This window comes from Pteronotus mesoamericanus, unplaced genomic scaffold (assembly GCF_021234165.1).
Source record: "Pteronotus mesoamericanus isolate MK-2021 breed Mesoamerican mustached bat unplaced genomic scaffold, CSHL_Meso_final scaffold_31, whole genome shotgun sequence".
In the NCBI taxonomy this organism is placed as follows: domain Eukaryota; kingdom Metazoa; phylum Chordata; class Mammalia; order Chiroptera; family Mormoopidae; genus Pteronotus; species Pteronotus mesoamericanus.
Window position 1 is genome coordinate 5,842,708 of NW_026555312.1, and position 23,124 is coordinate 5,865,831.

Here is a 23,124-nt window from a genome sequence, read left to right on the forward strand (position 1 = left end):
TGATTGCCAAGATCACTTTAACCATCAAGACGTTTTACTTATAAATACAATGCAACTCTCTACAGTGTAAACCAAGGATTTGGAAGAGGTTTCCTTGTAAGGCCTTCTGCCGTGGAGAAGAGGCAGAAGGGCTGGTGACTGGAGCTGCCTCATCTAAGGGGGCTCAGGACAGAGAAGGTCAGTGAGCGTCTTTTCCTTTTCTGCCTTTCCATCTTGGAAAACAGAGATCCCAGTGGCAGCGGCGGTGAGACTGTCCGAGACTCGAGGTGCGGACGGGAAGGGATCCTGCGAGGAGTCGGGCAGGTGGTAGACCCTCCAGTTGTAGGACCCCGCCAGCTGCGGCCGGGAGACCGCGGGTCCGCCCCGATCCCAGGGTGCACTGCGCCCCGCCCCCTCCCCTCTCCCCGTCCCGCCTCCCCTAGTCCCCGGCCCCCTCCCTGCCGGATCCAGGAGGCGGGGACGCGGCGTCGGCGTCGGCTTCTCCAGTCGACTCTTTCTCACTCACTGGGGAGCCTGGCGGTGGCGGCACCTTCGGAGGCAGAGCCTCAGAACCGTGAGCCCGTGGGCCAACCAGTGGGAGGTCGTACAGACTGACGGCAGTACTGACCGACGGAGAGCGGGGCAGCCAGACGCCCGAGTCTTTTCAAGTTCCGCCATGAGCTGGGGCACGGAGCTGTGGGTGAGTCGGGCGAGGGGACCCCCGCGCGGACCCTGGCCCCCGGAGGGCGCGGGCTGGGTAGGTGCCGCTGACCGTCGGCGGCCACTGCGCATCGAGCCGTCCCCGCCCCTGGAGCTGGTGGAGGTTTGGGGGGTCCCTCTCCTCTTTGTGTGTAGACCCTTTGAGAGGACGGGGGTGGAGGGGCTGCTGGTGTGCACTCCCGCCTCTGCCCCCGCGGTGGGGCTGAGAGCAGCGCCTTGGATGGCGGGAGGAGCGGCCCGCGGACTCCCGCGTCCGTCGTCGTCCTCTCCCGAGTCGTCTCCCTCCTCCGCCTTTACTTTCCGGGCGTCTGGCTGCGTGCCGGGCCGCGCTTCTCTGCCTTTGTATCTCCCCGCCTGGAGGCGGGGGAGGGGGCCCATTGTCCCAAAGGGGCGCTGTTCGCGGTCGGTGAGGGGGCCCGCCGCGCCGCGCCCCCCCACCCCGGGCGTGGATCCCCGGGGTGAGGGCGTCGCTGGGCCCCGGCTCCGCGGGGAACCTCGAGGTACTGCTAGCCGCCGCCCGCCGGTCTCGCTCCAGGTAGGGGAGTCCCGCGGCTTTGTTCGGAGCCCGGCCTCCGGCCAGTCAGGCCCAGCCCACACGCCCATTTCCCTCTCCCGGTCTCCGTGCTACGGACCCCGTAGCTTCGGGGGCTCCCGCTGGACCACCTCGGGCTGCTACCTGGGGCCGAGTGGATTGGCTTTTGAGATGTGAATTAAATTGAGTGGTCGACGGGGAAGCCAATTTTGCCAAAAGGAGCGGACGGCTTCCTTTTTGCTTTACTTCCCCTACCGTTGTTCTTTATTCTCGCACGTTTTCCCTCTTTTCTTCCTCTTTCTTCCTTGCCTTTCTTGGGTGCTGAAAGCTCCAGACAATGCCCAGGGTGCGGGTGGACTGTAATAGGTCGCAAAATTCGCTCGCGACGCCGCCACGGAAGGGTGGAGGTGTGAGGGCAGTGATTACTCAGGTGCCGAGGAGGGACAGGGGGCGTGGGGGCGCTGTCCCGGGAGCCGCCCGGCCTGAGCCACTCCCCTGTTATCCCACCTGTGCATATTTTCCGTGCCTTTTGTTAACGAGGATCTCGTGAAATCACTACAGAGAAAGGGGAGAGAAAGAACTTTTTAGCCTCTATACGTGCCCTTAGGATTTAAATGAGGGCAGATCGGTTTATTGAAGGGCAAATGTTTTTGTTACTTTTCACGTTTTACAGATTGGGAATCTTAAAACTGAAAGACTCTAGAATTCATCGATTTTAACACCTTTTAGCTAGCCCAAGAATCTCCTGTTACATTGTGGACAAGTGTTTGCTTAGTCTGTAAACATACCACCCAAGAGAAAATACCTCAGGAGCCTCTTCATTTCGTTTCTTAGATAGCGTTAATTGTTCTTATATTGGGGAGGAATATAGAATAAATGAATTATGTAAAATTTAACTATTTATTTTGGCTAGATTCTCAATTGTTATTGGTCTTTTCCCTTTGGTTTTGTATATTCTATAATTGTAGTGTGTGGTTTGGATCCTTTTATATTTAATTATAGTGTGCCATCAATTAAAGAAGATGGGTATAGTTTTACTTTCCATTTTTGTAATTAGAAATTTAATTTTTACATGATTGAATGACTCATGTTTCAGATTTTAAAAAGTACAGAAAGGAAAACAGTGGAGGAATATTATTTAGATTTAACTCAGGTTCAGAAAAGTCACTTCGTATCACATTATAGAAAAACAGTTTTTAGGAGGAACAATATAATATTTTAGTGAAGACTAATACGATTTTTAATTTTTAAAACAGTTTATTTTTTATTATATTTTTCCCATTACCATTCATCTCTCTTCCACCTCTGCTGCTGCTGCTGCTGCTGCTGCTGCTCCTCCTGCAGCCGCCGCCGCGGCCTACCCCCAAACCCCCCCCACCCCCAAACAAGTCACCACACTGTTGTCGTTGTGCAAGAGTTCTTTTTCTTTTTATGCTGGATCTGGCCACCCCCAAACCCTAATATTTTTTAAGTGTAATATAAGAGTATAATACATTCAGAAGCGATTACAGACCCCGCCCCCCGCGCTCCTGTAATTTGGTTATTTACTTTCAGCACTAAAAATTTTTTTTAAAATTTATTAATTATTAGAGGGAAAGGGAGGGAGAAAAAGGGAGAGAAAAATGGATGTGGGAAACATCAGTTTCCTGAGGGGTGGGGGACCAGGATTGAACTGGGGATCTTTACTTCTCCCATCCTCGCCCAGCCAGCTGAGCAACACAGGTCAGGGCTACTTTAAGCATTTTAATACAATAACAATTTGAAAAGGTAAACTGTAGAGGAGCTGGGAATTCCTGTTCTACTATCTTTTTTTGAAATTATAAAAAAAAATTAAAAATTTTTCTCTTAAAATTTAATATCTATGTTTTAACTTTTTAGTGGTTTGAGGATTGGAGGGAAACATTTATTAGGAACTAAATGATGTGGACTCAACTAGTATCAACGGGATGCTTAAACCTTAGATAAGTAGGAGTTGGTGTAGAGGACTGTTGGGACCAGAAGAGACCTTAGAAAAATTTGACGAGACTTCCTGTTTTTACTGTTTTGAAAAAGGATGTTATACTTCCAGTGGATTGTAACAAACACCTGCGTTGTGCTCTTGCCATTGAGGAATTTGAGGTTGGGAAAATTTTCTTCAAATTTTGAATTTGGAAACCAGTTCTTACGTTATTTCATGTTTAGGATCACATTACTCTCCTGAAGCTTTAATTATTGAGACCATGTTGCTACAAAAAAATGATGATATGTATTGATAATTATGCACTCAAACTTAAGTTTATTTCTTATATTCATTGGAGTTGTATTGCTGTTGTAATGATTCTTATGTGTTATGTTAAAATTGAAAATAAAGTAATAAACTAGAGAACCACTCTAATACTCATTCTGAGGGACAGAACTGATAGTGATAGACCAAGTGGGTTGCATCAGACTTTTGGTGTGTAGTCGTGTGGGTATATGAATTAACTGGTTATAAATTTGAGCAGTGTTTTAAGGAATTTCTGGTGTTCCAAATGAATATTTAAGTAAGGTAGAGACTGAGTTCTGGGTTCCGTGTTCTTGGTAATATCAAACAAAAAGTGGACAGTGTCTTTTCTTAAGGATGCAGTGTAATTATTAGGTAGCATCTTAGGCATTGTTTATTGTGTTTATTTCTTATTACCACAGGAAAAATGGTTGATCAAGAATATTCCAAATACGTATGAATGATTTCACAAAGCACAGATTTTTGTAATTATTAGCTCTTTTTACAAATAAGGAAATAAGAGATTGGAGAAGTCCTGTGTTTAGACAGAAAATTTTATATATTAATAGATGGCTTTTTAGTTTTTTGAGTTAAAGTTCAACAGGAAAAAAACTCTATATATGGTTGTGAGTGTATGCATAGGGTAGATTCAAATATTTTACTTAATTTATAGGGGCTTATGTGCCTTTTTTTAATGCCTTAGTTTCTTGGTCTATGTGATTTTCAGCTCTTAGTTTTAAGAGTGTATATTTTAAGTACCATTGTTATTTTTATTATATTATTAGCTAAGTGTATTTGACAAAGCTTAAGTCTTTTGTGGAAGAAATTGAAAATGTAGATTGGATAGTAGATTCACTGTATTATTTGAGTAACAGCCCCAGTGTTAACCTTTTAATTTAATTATTCCTTATCTTTGTCCTCATAGCACTATATATAGAACTTTTATTTTAACATTTATATTGTAAGTGTACTAGACTTTTCTGTTCTTGAGCGTAGGAACTGAGTAAATTTTTTACTTTGTTCTACTGACTACAACAATGCCTATAGGTGGTCATGCATGTTTTGCCCAGTCGCATTAATAGTTCCTTGTATTACCCAGAGTATTGGTTGTTGATTAATAAGTGCATCCTGGAGGAAGTCTTTGTGGTACTAAAAGCCTTTATAGGTGGTGATAGATTACTTGGGGTAACTTTTTTTTTACATTTTGGGAGACAACTGACCTAAAAGTAGTTCTTGTGAATTTACCTAACAGATAGCTTGGGGATTTGACTGCCAAAATAGCTGATGAAATCTTAAGCCACGTTAATAGATTTGTCTAGAACAAAGGAATTTGGTTCCACTGTAGTCTATAATGGTTAGACTATCTCTGTAATACTGACTTTAGTTTACTTCTAATTTTTTAGAGGGCACTTATCTAGAGGAGGTTGAAAAAGAAAACTTTTTATCAGTGTGAACTGTATTGTTTTTCCAAAGGCCATGAAACTGCTGTAGGAATTTAGTTTAGAAAAAATAAAATTATTATAGTGAAGCACTGTGCAATGTATGGTAAGATTTATGAAGGCTTAGCTTATCAGCCCTGTGTGAAGAAACTTAAAATCATTTTGAGGTGATACTACTTTTTAAACTCCAAATTCTCCCTTCGTTGATATCACTGTTCAGAATGTCCTGTGTTGACCAGCTCCTATCAACTCCCTCCTTCCAGACCATACACTCTGGATATTATCTTTCTTACGGGACTACCACCTTACATTATAGTTATTTCTTGTATATTCAAGTCTTTGGAAAATGGTCATGGTAAATATTTATGTTTTACATTCCCTTTTATTGGTAGAAATTGTCATGTTCAAAATCACAGATGTATTATAGATGTTATTGTTCTTTAAGGAGAGTGAGAATTAATCAATACACCTTTTTATGCCACCATTCTGTCCTGACTATAATAAGGTGGGAGCTGGAGAGCTGCCTCTAAGCAGGATCTCCTCTGCATTGCTGCTTCCTTAAACCTCTCATTTCCATTCCCCTTCCTTGTCTTTATCTCAAAACATTTATGCTTTGTCCTTCCCCCAATCTATAAAATGTGGGTTTGGCTGGAAACTTAAAACCTATTCTACCTACTGTTTCCTATATATCAACCCATGTTTGCAGGCAGAACATAGAACAAGACAATAGGAATGGTTTATAACTATAGAACACCTCCTATGTGTTACCTACAAATGGTATCTTATTTAACAATCTCTAGTCCTTAAACATTTTTGGCTGAATTGCATTAACTGAAAAATTCTATTTTGGGGAACATAATCATACCTACAGCATTTAAAAACTAGTACAAAAATATTATATGAAGGTTTTGTTTTATAGGAAGCAAAAGCTGTTCTGTTGATACATATTAGTTCAGACTGCATTTAGTATATCAGACATACGAAAAAGGTATTTGGCATAAGGAAGAGGGTTTTGCATATGAGGATTCCTGGGAAGTTCCTGGAGGGCAGAGATCGAATCTTACTCACTAGTTATTCATTGCCTGATTCATTGCTGTGTCCTCTGCTCAGCACACTGGCTGGTATTGGAGCCTGACACTACCAGGATCTTTAGTAAATGTTTGCCATACTGGCCGGGATATAGTGGTTAGGTTTGACCTGAATTTGAGTGTAGGATGCCTGAAATTAGTGATGAAGGGTAGAGAGAGAGAGGGAGGAGGAAGAGGGGGGAGGGAGGGAGGGAAGGGGGGGAGGGAGAGAGAGAGAGAGAGAGAATATGCATAGTTATGCATTAGCATATAATTAACTCAATTTTTAGACCATTTAGAAGTCCACAGGAAAAACATCTTCATTAAGTAGAGATTATCTCTTTCTTTTGAATCCTTTGGTAGTAGTAGGAGGAATCCCACTGGGTTTTAGGAGATGAAAGTTGAATTGATTTGATCACCTTTGCAAGAATAGCTGAAGGATGTTGTTTGTTCCTTTATTAATATGTTATTGGTTCTGAAATCAGTTGTATGTTTTAACATGCTATTCCTGTAATTTGTTTTATACTATTTTATTTTTCTCTTTGCCTCATATCTATGACTTACTGCTTTTACTTCTATTATCAGTTTAGTTCCAGTTTTTTTCTGAGGGTGAGAGGTGTTCATTGGGAGAATGCAGTTTAATTTTTGATCCCCCAGGTTTGCTTTAATTACTGTAGTTTCATTAGCTGATTTATGTTAGTTTCTTATATATAGAAGTGGGTTAGGATATTTTGAGATATCATTTTTTAACTGATGAAGAATGATAGATGCTTTAAAATTGAAAATTGTGCTTACAAATAATCTGTTGGGGTTACAGTTAATTTTAATATTGTCATCTGTACTTTTAAGCATTTTCCCTTTTTCTCTACAATAAGTAGTGGTACTTCTGTGATTACTTTTACAGAATTTTCATTGACTAGTTCTTTGAAACCACCTATTTGTTGAGTACATATGACTGCATTTTGTAATGTGGGATTCAACATTTAGATGATACTGGACTGCTTTTTGTAATGTGAAATTCAGCATTTAGTATTTGTATGGAGCCCAAGAGAAAGAAGTTTAAAATAATATAAATAAATGTTTTTGTAAAATGTCCCTTTAGAATCCAAATTAGTCATTAATAATTGGTGCTTAGGAGCCATATTTCCTTGAGCTCTTGATAGAGAGCTAATCATATGTGAAATATTATTTATTTATTTCTTATAGTTTGAAAAAGCAGCCCTGGCTGGTGTGGCTCACTGGATTGAGTGCTGGCCTGTAAACCAAAGGGTCACCAGTTCGATTCCCAGTCAGGGCACATTCCTGGGTTGCTGTCCAGGTCCCCAGAAGCGGGTGTGTGAAAGGCAACCACACATTGATGTTTTGTTTCTCTCACTTTCTCCTTCCCTTCCTCTCTTTCTAAGAATAAATAAATAAATCTTTTTTTAAAAAAAGAAAAAGCATAATGTACAGGGTCAAATTTTCCTATTTTTAACACATTATTTTGTTGTTTCTAGAGAGTAAAAATCATGTTTTGTTTCTGCTATATCCGTGCTGTATACCTAATTGGTAGAAAAGAAATGGGAATATAATAAGCTCTGAAATGTTGGTTGAGTGAGGGAATCAGTAAATTGCTATAATTTTATCATCAAATCATATTTTGAATACTAAGATTTCTTTTCCTTAAGCATGTGTATTTCTCATAGCTTTCTTTAAATTTAGGGATCCTTTCTATAATCTGAACATATAACTAGTTATGCCTGTTTATGTGAAATTTATCTCTATTTAGGTCTGGAATTCCCATTTCCTTGATTATTCGAGTATAAATGATTACTGACATGGCCCTGTGGATTCTAAAAATGAGAACAGTGAACATTCTGTTGTTTGTTATATACTTTGACAATTAATTGTTGGTCATATGTAAGAATATTGCAAATGTAAATGTAAATTGAGAATGAATTGGGAAAACACAAAAGGTTGCTTTCAGGGAGTACATTGTTACTCCCTGAAATTTTTTCAGAGTGTCCTGATTTCTTTTATTGAAGCATGGTATTAGAAAGGAGATTTTTTCCAAATGTTAATGGTTAGTTGAGATTTTTTTTTCCAGTATTAATTACAAAAACCAACATAATTGAAACTGCTGTGGTAAGTAGCTTTCCTTTTCTTTCTTTCTTTCTTTCTTTCTTTCTTTCTTTCTTTCTTTCTTTCTTTCTTTCTTTCTTTCTTTCTTTCTTTCTTTCTTTCTTTCTTTTCTTTTTTTTTTTTTAAATACTTTTCCAACAAGTATTACTAGTTAAGCCATGATTCAGGATCTCGGAGGGATGTGCCCAGATCTCCCTTCACCTGCCTGGGAGGATGGAGGACAGAAGAGGCTATATGGAGCCAGTTCAGATCTTTCCAGGAAACTGCCTCCTTACTGGTTCTCATCCCAGACCAATGCCCAGGATGTGGGGCAGAGGGACTTGTATACAAGCTGGTATCATTTGCACACAGAGACGTCACCACCTTTGGTGGTCATTGCTTTCTCACGGTGGTGGAAGCAGGGTGCTCTGCCAGCAGTTCCTGGTCTGGTACTGGCTGGGGAAGAGGCTTTCAAAAGGGGCAGTGTGGTAGTTCTTCATTTTTGTCTTGATATCTTCTGCCATGTTGCTAACTCCTAAAGATGCCCTTGAAACTGCTCGTAGCTCTATGTGATCCTAAGTAAAGTGGTAAATAGCTTTAAAGTAAACACAGAAACCATTACTTCGAAATCAACCTTCTGGACTTAGACTGAGAACTAAATTAAGTTAGCATCTTTCAATATTTGCCAAAGGTGAATATAATTAATATTTGTTAACTTTTTAATCTGAATATTTACTTATTTTACCTTTATTTTTAAAAACTTTTATTGAAATACAGCATTCATACATTAAAGTATTCAAATTTTATGCTTGTATGTACAACATTGTTTTTTTTAATGAATATACTCATGTAAGTACCACAAAAATCAAGATGCAGACTCTCCCTTATGCCATTCTCAGTAAATATACCCTTCCTCAATGTAACCACTATTCTGACTTGAATTGCCATTGATTAGTTTTATAGGTATTTTTTAACATCACATAAATGATATGGTACTGTATGTCCTCTTTTTCCCCTGACTTATTTCATTTAACATGATGTCTGCGAGGACCAGCCTTCTATGGTTAGTTTGTAGTATTCCATTGTTTGTATAGGGTTTGTATTTTCTTCTGCCATGTGCCTAGGGTCACTCCTAGTCTGGGACCATCTTTAAACCAACTTTGGGACTTGAAATTCCATTGTGTGGTTGTTGGATTTTGCTGTCCCCATAACTCTTGAGGATTTTGATTATTGTGCCCACAACTCTTGCTGTATTATCAAAACAAAGATCTTGATTTTCAGGATTAGCAAGTATCCTCAGGGAAAACATAGTTTATGATGTTTTTCCTTTCTGGGTTCTCATTTTTGCTACATGTATAGCTTTAATTTCTTTATTTCTTTCTTTCTTTTAAAGATTTTATTTATTTATTTTTAGAGAGATGGGAAGGGAAGGAGAGAAATGCCGATGTGCAAGAGACACATTGACTGGTTGACCTGGCTGCAACCCAGGGATATGCCCTGACCGGGAATTGAACCAGCGACCTTTCTCTTGGCAGGCCAGCGCTCAATCCACTGAGCCACACCAGTCAGGGCTAGCTTTCATTTCTAATAGCTACTTGTATCTTGGAGCAATGCCTTCTTTTAGTTCTTTGTGTATATCAAAGATAGGTTTTTGTTTTGTTGTGTTTAGGTTTCTTATTCTTACATAATATCCGTAGCCTCCAAGGTGCTTTTTTTTTTTTCCTTCTCTTTGTGACTTTTGGTTCCTGTCTTTCATGTTAGGGACTGCCCTTAAATATTTAGTGATCCCAGGACACTGAAAAGATATCTATCAAGATTAAGGCCTACTGAGCTCTGATATGCCAAATCTGTAAGTTTAGAGTTTAGGCTGTGTGAAGTTTTTGATCCCTTTAAGGGATTTTGCATGATACTTACCCTGGGATTGTTCAGATCCTCTCCCTCTTTTCCAGTCCTGTTTTGTGAAAGCCCAGGTGTACTGTTCTTTCTGAGGTGTTCTGTAGTCTTTCTTTTGAAGTCACATTTATCATAGCTGTTTATAGGGTTGGGAGCCATGTTTGATTTTTTTTTTTCTTTAAACAGATAATTAAATAGTTTATTTGTCTTATATAACAAGAACTTTGGTAGACAGTCACTGGCAAGGGTTCATGAACTCAACACTATCAGGGTTAGCATCTGTGCAGCTGTTCTGGAATTTCCCTCAGGATTGCAAGGTGGTGCAGCTCCAACCATTATGTCTGTATTTAAGGAAAAAATTAAAAAAGCAACAACATCAACTGCATCTGCCTGTTTCTTGGGAAGGCTAAAGCTTTCCAGGGGCTCCACAACAAACTTGCCCTTAGGTCTCACTGTCTGAAGTCACATTGCCACTTGAAAAAAATTAAGGTTTTATTAGAAAGGAAGAAAGGAAATAGATGTGACACCCAAGAACATAGCATTTATGGTCTCTGTCCCCTATGAGTTAATGATTGCTTTGTGGAAGATATGTATATATCTTCTATGTATATATGCATACATATGCGTGTGTGTGTGTGTGTTTGTGTATGAATAATAGTTCAGGGGTTAAGAAAAGGTCATAATATAAGTGACAGAGCAGATATTTTAGAGATGAGGTTTTTAGGGGTCTACACAGCCCATCATCATTTTAAGAGGTCTAGTAGAGAAGGGCTTATGTGTCTTAGCTGGAATCTGTGGGCTGCTTCTTGCTTGCGACACCATGCCATGCTGATACCGCTTGCCAGAACAGATGGGTGTTTTGAGCAGGTGTCCAGAATTGATGGACAGGGTGTGAAGTTGACCTGACCCCAGACTGAGTGAAGGCACTGCAAGGACCAAGGAAGGGGTCCTGAAATTAGAAGTTCAGAGTTTTTTTTGTGAGTGGAAAGTGTTTCTGAATGTTGGAAACAATAAAGGTATCCTGTAATTACCCAAGTCTCTGTCACCTAAATATAATACCAAGCTATAAAATTCCCTCCAGAGAGTAAGAGCTATCAGCTTGGTACTTTTGCTTTTCCCTTTCTTTTTTTTTGTTTGTTTGTTTTCCTTCTTTAAATTGATACATTAGAATGGTCCATGTGTTATAATTAATGAAATGATAGTGATATATTATTATTAACTAAAGTCCACAGTTTGTTTATATTTTCATAGTTTTTACCTAATGTCTTTTCCTGTTCCCACGTTACATTTAGTCTTCATGTCTCCTTAGTCACTTCTTGCGTGTGCCATTTTCTCCGACTTTCCTAAGTGTTTGATGACCTTGAGAGTTTAGAGGAGTACTGGTCAGGTGTGATGTCCCTGTGTTGGAATTTGATGTTTTTCTCACGATCAGACTGGGGTTATGGGTTTTGGTGAAATATATATGCCATTTTTATCGCATCATTTCAAGGGTACATATTAGCAGCAGGGTTTGTCACTGTTGATATTGATATTGGTCATTGGCTGAAGTAGTGTTTGTTAGGTTTTTCTGCTGTAGAATTATTTTTCCCCCTATGCATACTGTATTCTCTGGAAGGAAGTCACTATGTGCAGCCCACAGTTAGAAGTTATGGTCCTCTCTTTTAGGGTGGATTATCTACATAATTTATTTAGAATTCTTCTGAATAGGATATTTGTGTCCCTGCCCCATTTATTAATTAATTTAATATTTTCTTTATATCAGTATGGACTTGATATTTATTTTATCCTTTGGGTTATAATCCATTACTACTTCATTTATTTTGTTGCTCAAATTGTTCCAACTTTGGCCATTGGAAGTTTTTTTCAGTTGGCTCCTGTGCCCCATAACATTTCTCCCTCAATAGTGATTTTTTAAAGTGCTTTCTTTCTGGGACTACAAAATGGTCCAGTCTCACCTTACATATTTCCTGTCTCGGTCCTAGAATCAGCAATTTTTTCAGAGTGTCCTGATTTCTTTTATTGAAGCATGGTATTAGAAACTAAGATATGGGTATTAGAAACTAAGATGTGCTTATGCTACTGGTATTTAATTTCTTTTAGTCCTCCTCAGCTGATAAAACAAAGAAATATATGTGTGTATACTGAACTGCATATATACACATATCTACAAATATTTCTATATTTAACTATTGGTATCTAATTAAATTAAATGAGTCTTACTGATGTTGCCAACATTATTCCATTACTGCATGTATTCTTTTGGCCTCTTCTCCTTGATTATCTGTAAATTGCCACTTTTAACTCCCTTGAACTGATATCTATTTGCTTAATTGTTCCTTTTCAGTGTACAGGGTCTGGCAGAAGTAAGGCTTGCTTGAGTGTGGCTGGTAGGGTAATAATATGGGTATGATAATTTATAGTTTTAACTTGAACATTTCACCTAAAATGTCGTATGGCGTGCTTGAGTGTGATGTTGTTATGTTGCAGAATTATATGCTTATGATTTTGTAATAAAAGATTTTTTAATAAAAAAGGGCGTTATTTGTGCCACACTCTGTATATTTATAGCAATATCAGAGCTGTTAATTTGTAGCTGCTTCCCCTTCCCCTGGGGAAAAATATTATCAACTAGAGTACGTACCTAAATGCAGTTCCATTTCCATTTAGTCTTATGGACTCCTCATTTTCAAAGTTACTCAGGTCAGCAATATTCCCCCATCCTAAGTGAGGTTGTTTAATACATTCATAATGTAGTTATATTTTCTTATTTTCTGGGGATTCTCTGACTTTCTCAGTGATTTTTAAAAAATTTGCATATATTAAGATTTTTTTTTAATCCTCATCTGAGGATATGTTTATTGATTTTTTATATTTTTAAATTTTATTTTATTGATTATGCTATTACAGTTGTCCCAATTTTTCTCCCTTTTCCTCTGTCTGCCCAGCACCCCCTACTTCCTCAGGTAACCCCCACATCATTGTTCACGTCCCTGGGTCATGTGTATAAGTTCTTTAGTTACTTCATTTCCTATCCTTTACTTAACATTACTATAGCTGTTCTGTAGCTACTTATTTGTATTTCTTAATCCCTTCACCTCTTCACCCTTTCCCCCATACCTCCCTCTCATCTGGCAACCATCAAAATGCTCTCCGTATCCATGATTATGTCTCTGTTTTTCTTGTTTGCTTGGTTTGTTTTTTAGATTCAATTGTTGGTGGATATGTATTTACTGCCATTTTATTGTTCATAGTTTTTACCTTTTTCTTAAGTCCCTTTATTATTTCATATAATAATGGTTTGGTGATGATGAACTCCTTTAGTTTTCTCTTGTCTGGTAAGCTCTTTATCTACCTTTTGATTCTAAATGATACCTTTGCTGAGTAGAGCAGTCTTGGCTGTAGGTCCCTGCTTGCCATGACTCTGAACATTTCTTGCCAATCCTTGCTAGCTTGCGAAGTTTCTTTTGCAAAATCAGCCGACAGTCTTATGGGAACTCCCCTGTAAGTAACTAACTGCTCTTCTCTTGCTGCTTTTAAGATCCTCTCTTTATCATTAACATTTGGTATTTTAATTATGATGTATCTTGGGGTGAACCTCTTTGCATCCATCTTGTTTGGGACTCTTTGCTTCCAGGACTTGCATGTCTATTTCCTTCACCAAATAGGGGAGTTTTCTTTCATTATTTTTCAAATAGATTCCCAATTTCTTGGTCTTTCTCTTCTCCTCCTGGCAGCCTTATGATGAGAATATTGGAATGCTTGAAGTTGTCCTAGAGTCTGCTTACACGATCCTGGTGTTTTGGATTCTTTTTTCTTTTTCTTATTCCGAAAAAGATCTTTTTTATGCTGTTGAGGTCCTCACTAAGTTTGTTGAGCATCCTTATAAACAATGTTTTGAGCTTTTTTATGCTGTTGAGGTCCTCACTAAGTTCGTTGAGCATCCTTATAAACAATGTTTTGAGCTCTGCATCTGCTAGATTGCGTATCTCCATTTTGTTTAGTTCTTTTTCTGGAGTTTTGATCTGTTCTTTCATTTGGGCCATGTTTTTTTGTTTGCTCATTTTGGCAGCCTCCCTGTGTTTGTTTCTGTGTATTAGAGCTGCTTTTACTCTGTGTCTTGATAGTGTGGCCTGCTGTGTTAGGTGTCCTATGGGATCCAGTGGCACAGCCTCCCCTATCACCCAAGCTTGGTAATTGAGGTGCACCCTTTGTGTGGGATGAGTGCACCTTCCTCTTGTAGTTGAGCCGTGATTGCCGTTGGCAGGTAATGGGAGGAATTTGCTCAGGCCACTCAGCTGTAAGGACTGTCTGTAACCACTGACCACCAACCTCCGCCCTCTGTAGAGAATTAGCTTTGCAGGGGTAGGGTGGTAGTGTTCTGCAGTGGTCTGTAGCTGTCCATTGGGTGCACAGGCTCTGGAGTTTCCCAGGTAGTGCAGGCCAAGGTCAGCCCCCACCTGTGCTTTGCCCGGGGCTACTCTGCCTGGGCTCTAAAGCAATCCGAGATGGATGCTACTTGTATGGGGCTTGGAGATGTCCAGTCAAAGCCAAGCTGTGAATATAGGTTGAATGTTGCTAAATGGATGTGGGACAACTTAGAAAGAGGTAAGTACACTGGGGGCTCATTGAGGAGGGCTGTTCCTTGTTTGAGAGGATTTAGGAAGCTGTGAAGCGAGAGCCTAGACCAGCCATTCATATGGAAAAAGCTTGGGTGAGCAGGTAAGGTGGGTGGGATGGAGTCTTGGGGAGGATATCCAGGGAGGGGCAAATGGTGTTAGCCACCTTGATAGAGTCTCAAATATGGCACCTTCCTGCTGGCTCTGTTGGGGGAGGGTTCAGAAAAAGGACAGTGGCCTCTGCCCACCTTTTTGTCTGAGAGAAAGCTGTCCCCCAGCTCCTGCCTTGATGCCAGACACTTCATTTCCTCCCTGTGTGCCATTGGTGCCTTTCAAGCTGCCATCCTGTGCTGGAGCTCAGAGTGAGTGAATCTGAGTAAATCTGTGTGTGGGTTAAGATGAACTGCTTGGGTCCCAGAAGTTTCTTACAGTGACTCAAGCCCTGCGAGTTTTTGCAGTTGGATGTTGTGGGGACTTACCTTCCTGGCACTGGAACCCTGGGCTGGGGTGCCTGGTGTGTGGCTGGACTCCTTGCTCCCAAGTCATCCCTCCCAAATTTATATCCACAACATGTGGGTGAGGGACCAACCCATTCTCTGTCTCCCCTCCTAGGAGTCTGGATAGATGTGGTTTCTTTAATTTTGTAGTTGTCAGACTTATATTCAACTCGATTTCTGACAGTTCTGAGTGATGGTTCTATAATTGTAATTTTGATGTGGTTGTGTGAGGAGGTGAGCCATATTTACCTATGCCACCATCCTAACTGGAAGTGTCCCTGTTTGTTGATTTTGGAGACAGAGGAAAGGGGCAGGAAGCGGGGCAGAGAGAGAGACAGACAGACAGGGAAGCATCGTTGTGAGAGAGAAACATTGATTGGTTGCCTCCTGTGCACCCCAACTGGGGATTGAACCCACAAATTAGATGTGTGCCCTGACTGTGAATTGAACCTGCACCATTTTGGTGTTTTGGATGACACTCCAACCAACTAAGCAACCTGGCCAGGCTAAGGTTTATTCTTTGTGCTGTGAAGTTCTATATTTTTTTGCATGTATAATACCATGTGTCCACCATTCCAAGAGCATACAGAATAGTTGCATCTCTTAATCCTCCGTGGCCTATCTCATACCCATTAGTATGGCTACTATCAAACAATAGAAGATAGCCCTGACTTTTGTGGCTCAGTGGGTCTGGAGTCGTCCCACAAAGTGAAAGTTCGCTGGTTGATTCCCAGTCAGGGTGCATGTCTGGGTTGTGGGCCAGGTCCCCTTTTGGGGGTGTGCAAGAGGCAACTGATCAGTGTTTCTCTTGCATATTGATGTTTTTCTTTCCTTTCCCCCTCTAAAAATAAATAAATAAAATATAAAAAATGTAGAAAATAACAAGTATTGATGAGGATGTGAAGAAATTAGAACATTGTGCACTGTTGATGGGGATGTAGAATGGTAAAAAACAGTCTAGTATGACAGTTCCACAAAAACTAACCATAGAATTACCATATGATCCAGCAAATCCAGGAGAATCGAAAGCAAGATTTTGAAGAGATATTTGTACATCTACCCTCATAACATTATTCACAGTAGCCAGAAGTTAGAAGCAACCCAAGTATTCATCAACTTATAAGTGGTTAATCAAAATGGTGTATAGGTACAATGAAATATTATTAAGCCTTAAAAATTTAGGATGGGAATATTGGCATATGCTATAAACCATGGATGAGCCTTGAGGACGTTATGCTAAATGAAATTAAGCCAGTCACAAAAAGACAAAATACTGTATGATTCTATTTATAGAGGGTACCTGCAATAGTCAAATTCATTGAGACAGAAAGTAGAATGGTGGTTGCTAGGAGGAAGGTGGGTTGGAAATGAGTTAATGATTGATGGGTATAGAGTTTCAGTTTTGAGGATTAAAAGAATTCTGGTGATGGATGATGGTAGTTGTACAACAGCATGAATATGCTTAATGTCATTGAATTGTACACTTAAAATTGTTAAGATGGTAAATTTTGTGTGATTTTACTACAATAAAAAAAAATTACTCCCCCTTTCCTGTTCCTGCTCATCCCTCACCATCCAACCACTGATTTTTAAAAATAGACTTTTTAAAAAGCAGTTTTAGGTTCACAGCCAAATTGGGCAGAATGTAGATATATTTCCCATATATCTTCTGCTTCCACATATGCATAGCTTCCTCTATTATCAACATTCTCTACCAGAGTTATAATTGATGAACCTACAGTGACACATTGTTACCATCCAAAGTCCATAGTTTACCTTAGGGTTTACTCTTGGTGTTACACATTCTATGGGCGTAGAAACATGTATAGTGACATATAATCACCATAACAATATCATAGTTTTTCACTGCCCTGAATATCCACTGTGTTCTACCTATTCATTCCTTCCTCCTTCCCAACTCCCCTGACCACTGTTTCTCTTTCTGTGACTTTATTTTTTTTTGGAGATTTTATTTATTTATTTTCAGAGAGAGGAGAAGAGAGGGAGGGAGGGAGAGGAGAGAAACATTAGTTGGTTGTCTCTCGCATAACCCCCAAAGGGAACCTGGCCTGCAACCCAGGTATTTCCCTTGATAGGGAATTGAACCAGTGACCTCTGTTCACAGGCCAGGGCTCAGATCACTGAACGACACCAGCCAGGGCATCTGTGACTGTCTATTGCCCTAAAAAGAAAGCCAGTACCTATTAGGAGTCACACTCTATTTCCCCATGTTCTTCACCACCACCTTTCGGAAACCACTAATCTTCCTCTAAAGATGTGCTTATTCTGGACATTTCATATAAATGGAATTGTACAATATGTGGTCATTTGTGACTGGCATTTATCAATAAGCATAATGTTTTCAAAGTTCATCCTTGTTATAGCATATATTATTAATTCTTTTTTGTACTGAATAATACTTCAGTGTATACATATGCCACATTTTATTAGCTCATTCATCAGTTGATAGACATTTGGGTGGTTTTTGCGATTGGCTATTGTGAATAATACTGCCATAAACATTTGTGGGTTAAGTTTTTGTGTGGACATATGTTTTTGTTTCTCTTGGGCATATACAAGTAAGAGTGCAATTGCTGGGTCATACGGTAACTATATTTAACTGTTTGAGGAACTCCCAAACTGTTCTGCATTTTATATTCCACTAGCAATATATGGTACTGATTTCTTCATATCCCTGCCAGAACTTGGTATCATCTCACTTTGATTATAGCCATCATAGCTGGCATAAAGTGGTACCTCATTGTGGTTTTTGATTTGCATTTACCTTATGACAGATGTTGAACATTTTTTCCACGTGATTTTTGTGCATGTGCATATCTTTGGAGAAATGTCTGTCACTTCAGTTAACTAATTTATAAATAGTCTTAATTTCCCACAGTGGTATATATTAATAAAATAAAAACAAAACCAACGTTGATGGCTGTGGTATTGTATAGACAAAAGGAGAAATTCAATTGTGATGCTAAGAAGATACTATGTATTTGATATTTATCCTTGAACTTGCTAGCCACTTCTTCAAACGAAGAGATGTTTGATTTTGGCATTTTATTTGAGAAAGTTAAAATTCCAGTGTAAATGTTAGCTTGCTATCTTTTACTTTTGCTAAGAAACTTTCCAGCAAACTGGCAGTCCACACTTGACTTGCTTCTCTTAGCTCTATGATGGCAGCGCTTCTTGTTGTCTAGATAAAACGTTTTCTTGTGTTGTTAAAGGTAAGTAGTTTTAGCTATGAAAGGCCAGGAAAATTGAGGTTTAGGGGATATTTAAAAATAATGAAAGCTTTTTGCATAATTCATACATGACCTTTTAAATTCTAAATTTTATTGCAGAATTTAGTTAATGTTTGTAACTAAGATATTTTGGTGGTTCTTCAGTTTTAATTCTAAGAAGAATGATGGTAATAATCATTTTTAGTGACGCAAGATTATAGATGTTGCAGTAGTCCTTATTTACTCATTTATAGTATAGCTAGAATGTTAATTATGTTAATTGAAGTTACATTTTTTTTTTCTTTCTTAGTAATTTTACTGTATTATCCAGGTTGAAAACCTAGTTCTTTTTTATCTATCCTAATTGTTCCTTGGTTAGATAAAATGTTGGTCATTTCTACATTCAACTTGTGATAGTCCAGAGGTTATTGATTTATTTAGTAGATTCTTACACCATATAATTTAACAACAATACTAACAACTCTCATATTTCAGTCAGCTTTTGGTCATTTGGGCAGTTTGGTCTGGAGAGTCTTTCTGATTTCATTAAGTCCTGTGGCTGCTCGGTGGTCAGCCATTTGAGTTTTATAAGACTTCACTGCTGATTGTGGTTCTTACCACCAGCTGAAAAACACTGCTGTTAATTAGCAATCCTCAAATCTGGATGTTCATTAGAATCATCTCAGGGATTGAAAAGTAGTAAGAACAAAACAAACTCCAAAGCCCTACTCTAACTTCCTGAATCAGAATTCCTGGGAATGAGGCCCAGGGATTTATATTTTTGAAAAACACCCCCAGATGATTCTGATAATACTAAGGTTTGAGAACCATTGCTGTGCATGCTGTAAAATCTGTATGTACTTATGTCAAGCCAGGATATTAGAAAATACCTTATACAATACTTGTGATACATCATATTCTCTTCCCATTCCATTGAATTGCTTTTGGTGATACTACTAGGAATATTCTAAAGATTATTGCATATTTAGTGTATTTGAGTCAGCGTATCATACTACTTCATAGTAAGTGGTAGAACAAGGATATCAATTCAGGTCTTTTTGTATTGAGAGCCTTTAGCGAATTGCTTTTGTTGAAAAGCCAGCCATCAGGGTATGTGCAGAGGTTACCGTATTTTGCCATGTATAATGTGCTTCCATGTATAAGGCACACCCACATTTTTGGCCCAGACTTTTGGGGAAAAAATCTTTTGTTTTAATTTTTAATTTCAATTATTTATTTGTTTGTATTTAGAAACAAAACCGATTATTGTATTCCATGGTATTATTTTGCATAAGGATATCGTTACTGCTTTCGAGAGGTATTCTTTTAATGCATAAGCATGAAAAAAATTAAAAACATTTATATAGATACAGAATTAGTACTACCCATGTATAATGCACACCCTTATTTTTCCTTCAGAAAAATTGGGCAAATAGTGTGCATTATACATGGCAAAATACAGTATTTTTTTTTATTTGGCAGTCCTAAGAATTGGTCAGTTTTCCAAAAGGACTTTGTTTAGAATATTTCCCACAGCATTATAGTGTACACTCTTTGGGGCTCATGGGAGAAAGTTTTCTTCAGTTTTTCTATTGTGTGGAAACTGCTATGTCTATTTGCATTTCCCATTTTGAACTTGCTGTTAAATTTATAGATTTCTGGTTCACTCTTAGCAAGTATTTAGGATTTTTTGTCTGCATTTTGTTTACAAGTTCATTCTTGGTAGCATCTTATTTCTGTCTCTTTGTCATTTTCCTCACCTCTTTAAAATTATTTTATTTTGCTGTGTTATAAGTCATTTTAAAGAAAAGTGTTAAGTATTGTAAGTTAATAAGTAATTTTGAGCAATTTTACATAATTCTGGCCAAATGTCTTTTTGAAAGAGTTAAATTTGGAAAAGAGAAACTAAGAATTTTGGTATGTGCCAGGCACTCTGGTAGATGTTACTTTATTTTCATGACAACTCAGTGAAGTGGTGATAGTCCCTTTTTATAGAAGATGAAACTAATAAGATAGGTTAACTTCAGTCACGCAAAGCTAAACTTGAACCCAGGTTTTTGTGACTCCAAAACCTTTTTTTTTTTAAGTGCTTCTTTTGGGATCTAATTTACCCAACAATTTCTAAACCCTTTATTAGGGTCATTCATATATTCAACAAATATTTGTGGATGACTTAACTTTGCAAGAAGCACTGTGTCTAGTGCAGCTTTGTAGAAATTGTCACAGTGATAATGTCTTTAGCTTAGCATGCCTTTGAATGAACATTGGATTAGTCAGTGCTCTGGCAGGAAATAGCACACTTAAAAGGGTTAAATGAGGAGAGTTTAATAAAGATACTGTTTATAATGGTGTGGACCTCATCAGTGGAACCAAAGTGGATGGTGCATTATCCTGGAGCTAGTAACAGTTGGGAACTGTTACTCCTGAGGTCTTAATGGGCAGGGAGAAGGAATTATTACTAGATTCCTAGCAGAGTTTTAAGATAGGACTGCCTGTTAGGATCTGTGGCCTTTAGAAGAAGAACTTAATCAGGAACTTTAAGATAGGACTGCCTGACAGGATCTGTGGCCTTCAGTAGAGGAACTTGGGGAATTTGCGGTTACCTGGCAAGGAAAGAATTTTAATAAAACATGTAACATCATTTTCATCCTGCTTGTGCCTCCCATTGACTGAACCCAAGGAAAAGTTAGAGAGCAAGAGTATCCATTGATTCAGTTCTCTGAGTCCAGAGAAATACTGATGTAAGGTGGAGAGTGAATCTGGAGGAGGAAACAGTAAGGGACACAGACATGGTTCCTGCTCTGAAGGAGCATACCATCCAGCTGGGAAGATAGGTATTGAGCAATTATTATAAATGTTATCAGTGCTAAGTACAGGGTATTTTGGAAATGTATAGTAGATATACTTTCTCTGAGGAATCAGAGAAGGCTTTTCTGTAGGATGTTCTTCACACATTTTGGTTCTATTTAAATAAAACAAAACAAGCAAAACAATAGATTTTTGATCCCCTCCTCCAGAGATTCTGATTGACTAGGTCTAGGGAGGGAGGGGAATATGGTTTTTTTGGTTTTTTTTTAATCCTCACCCAAGCATATGCTTATTGATTTTGGAGAGAGAAAGAAACATTGATATGACAGAGAAAAATTGATTGGTTGCCTTCTGTATGCACCCCAACTGGGGAAAGAACCCACAACCTGGGTTTGTGCCCTGACCAGGAATAGGACCCGAAACCTTTTTGTGTATGGGATGGCGCTCCAACCAACTGAGCAACCTGGCCAGAGCAGGGAATATGTTTAAAAACAAAAATGTTACCCAGGTAATTCTGTCAATAATTTTTGAGTTACTAAATAACTCTAAAATCTTAAATAAGAGGTCCATATGCCTTGCTCTTAGTTTGAGGAAGGAGAGTGGTATGAGATGAAGCTAGAAAGATGGTGGGCAGAGCCATGTAGGCCATTTGTAAAGATTTTGGACTTTATTCTATGGTAGTCGATACACACTAGGGACTTCCCCACCCCCTGCCCCCCAAGCTACCTTGCTAATGAAGAAATTCTACCTGGTAGTTGTATATATTGAAGTGACTGATTCCTCCCCCACTTCTGTATCTTGCTACCCTACTGGTTTTTGGGTTTTTTAAAAAATATTTTTATTTTTTGGAGTAGTTTTTTAGTCATTTTCTTGAGTTTTCTAGGTATTGTCGGTATCAGATCTACAAGCAGTGATACTCTGCCTTCTCTTTTTGCAACATTTATACCTCTAAATTCTTTTTCTTATTTAATTTTATTAGTATATTAATTGGTACATTAAAATATCACCTGAGGCAGAGCAATACCCAAATCTAAGCGCAAGAAGAAAGTGTCCTTAACCAAAACTGCTAAGAAAGGCTTGGAACTGAAACAAAACCTGATAGAAGAGCTTCAGAAATGTGTGGACATGCACAAATAATCACCTTTTCCTCTTCTTTGTGGCCAACATGAGGAACAGCTTGTTAAAGGGCATCTGGAACACCTGGAAGCACAGCCAGATGTTGTTTGGCAAAAACAAAATGATGATGGTGGCCTTAGGTTGAAGCCCATCTGATGAGTACAAAGACAACCTACATCAGGTCAGCAAGAAGCTGAGGGATGAAGTTGGTCTCCTTTTCACCAGTCACACTAAGGAGGATGTGAAAGAGTGGTTTATGAAATAAATACCTTTCATAAAGGAAATGGGCTATGCCCACGCTGAAAACAAAGTAACTTTCACCATGAACCTTGACCTGGGTCCTGTGGAGCAGTTCCTCAGGTAGCCACAGCTGAGGTGGCTGGGCCTGCATACTGCCCTCAAGAGAGGAGTGGTGACCCTGCTGTCCAACTGTTGAGGTATGCAAGGAGGGGACGTGCTCATCCCAGAGTAGGCCTGTGTCCTGCAGCTTTTCGGATATGAGATGGCTGAATCCAAGGTGACCATCAAATACATGTGGGGTGCACAGTCTGGAAGGTTCCAATAGATGTGAGATGAGTTGCTAGAGAGCGTGTTTGAGTTGGCAGAAGAGCGAGGAAGACAACTGCTGATGGACATGTGGGACGGAGAGCCCCTCGGCCCATTTCAAGTATCATCTTGACCACATGGGCCTGCCACCTCCCTTCTTGGGGGAGCAGTTGTTTGTTTTGCTGTGGATGAAGACAAGGGAGGGTAATAGGGACAGACTGTTTTCCTACAAAGAATAAAACTTTGTCCACAGAATGTCTCCCTGTAGACAGCAAATCAAACAGTACAGCCCCCCCCTCCAATCACAGGACGTACCAGTCAAATACCAGTATTTCAATA

The 23,124-nt window shown here is 39.2% G+C and overlaps 1 protein-coding gene and 1 pseudogene across 3 annotated transcripts in view; both read left to right on the top strand.

Annotated features, from left to right (window-relative positions):
- The first annotated feature begins 484 nt into the window (after positions 1-484).
- Positions 485-23,124, top strand: part of FNBP1L (formin binding protein 1 like) — a 108,372-nt gene continuing 85,732 nt past the window's right edge. For all 3 annotated transcript variants that reach the window (XM_054592154.1, XM_054592152.1, XM_054592153.1), the window contains exon 1: positions 485-679. In XM_054592154.1, the coding sequence (XP_054448129.1) occupies positions 656-679 (24 nt within the window). In that variant the 5' untranslated portion in view covers positions 485-655. The remainder of the gene's footprint in view (positions 680-23,124) is intronic.
- LOC129085739 (mRNA turnover protein 4 homolog) lies at positions 14,478-22,918 on the top strand (annotated as a pseudogene).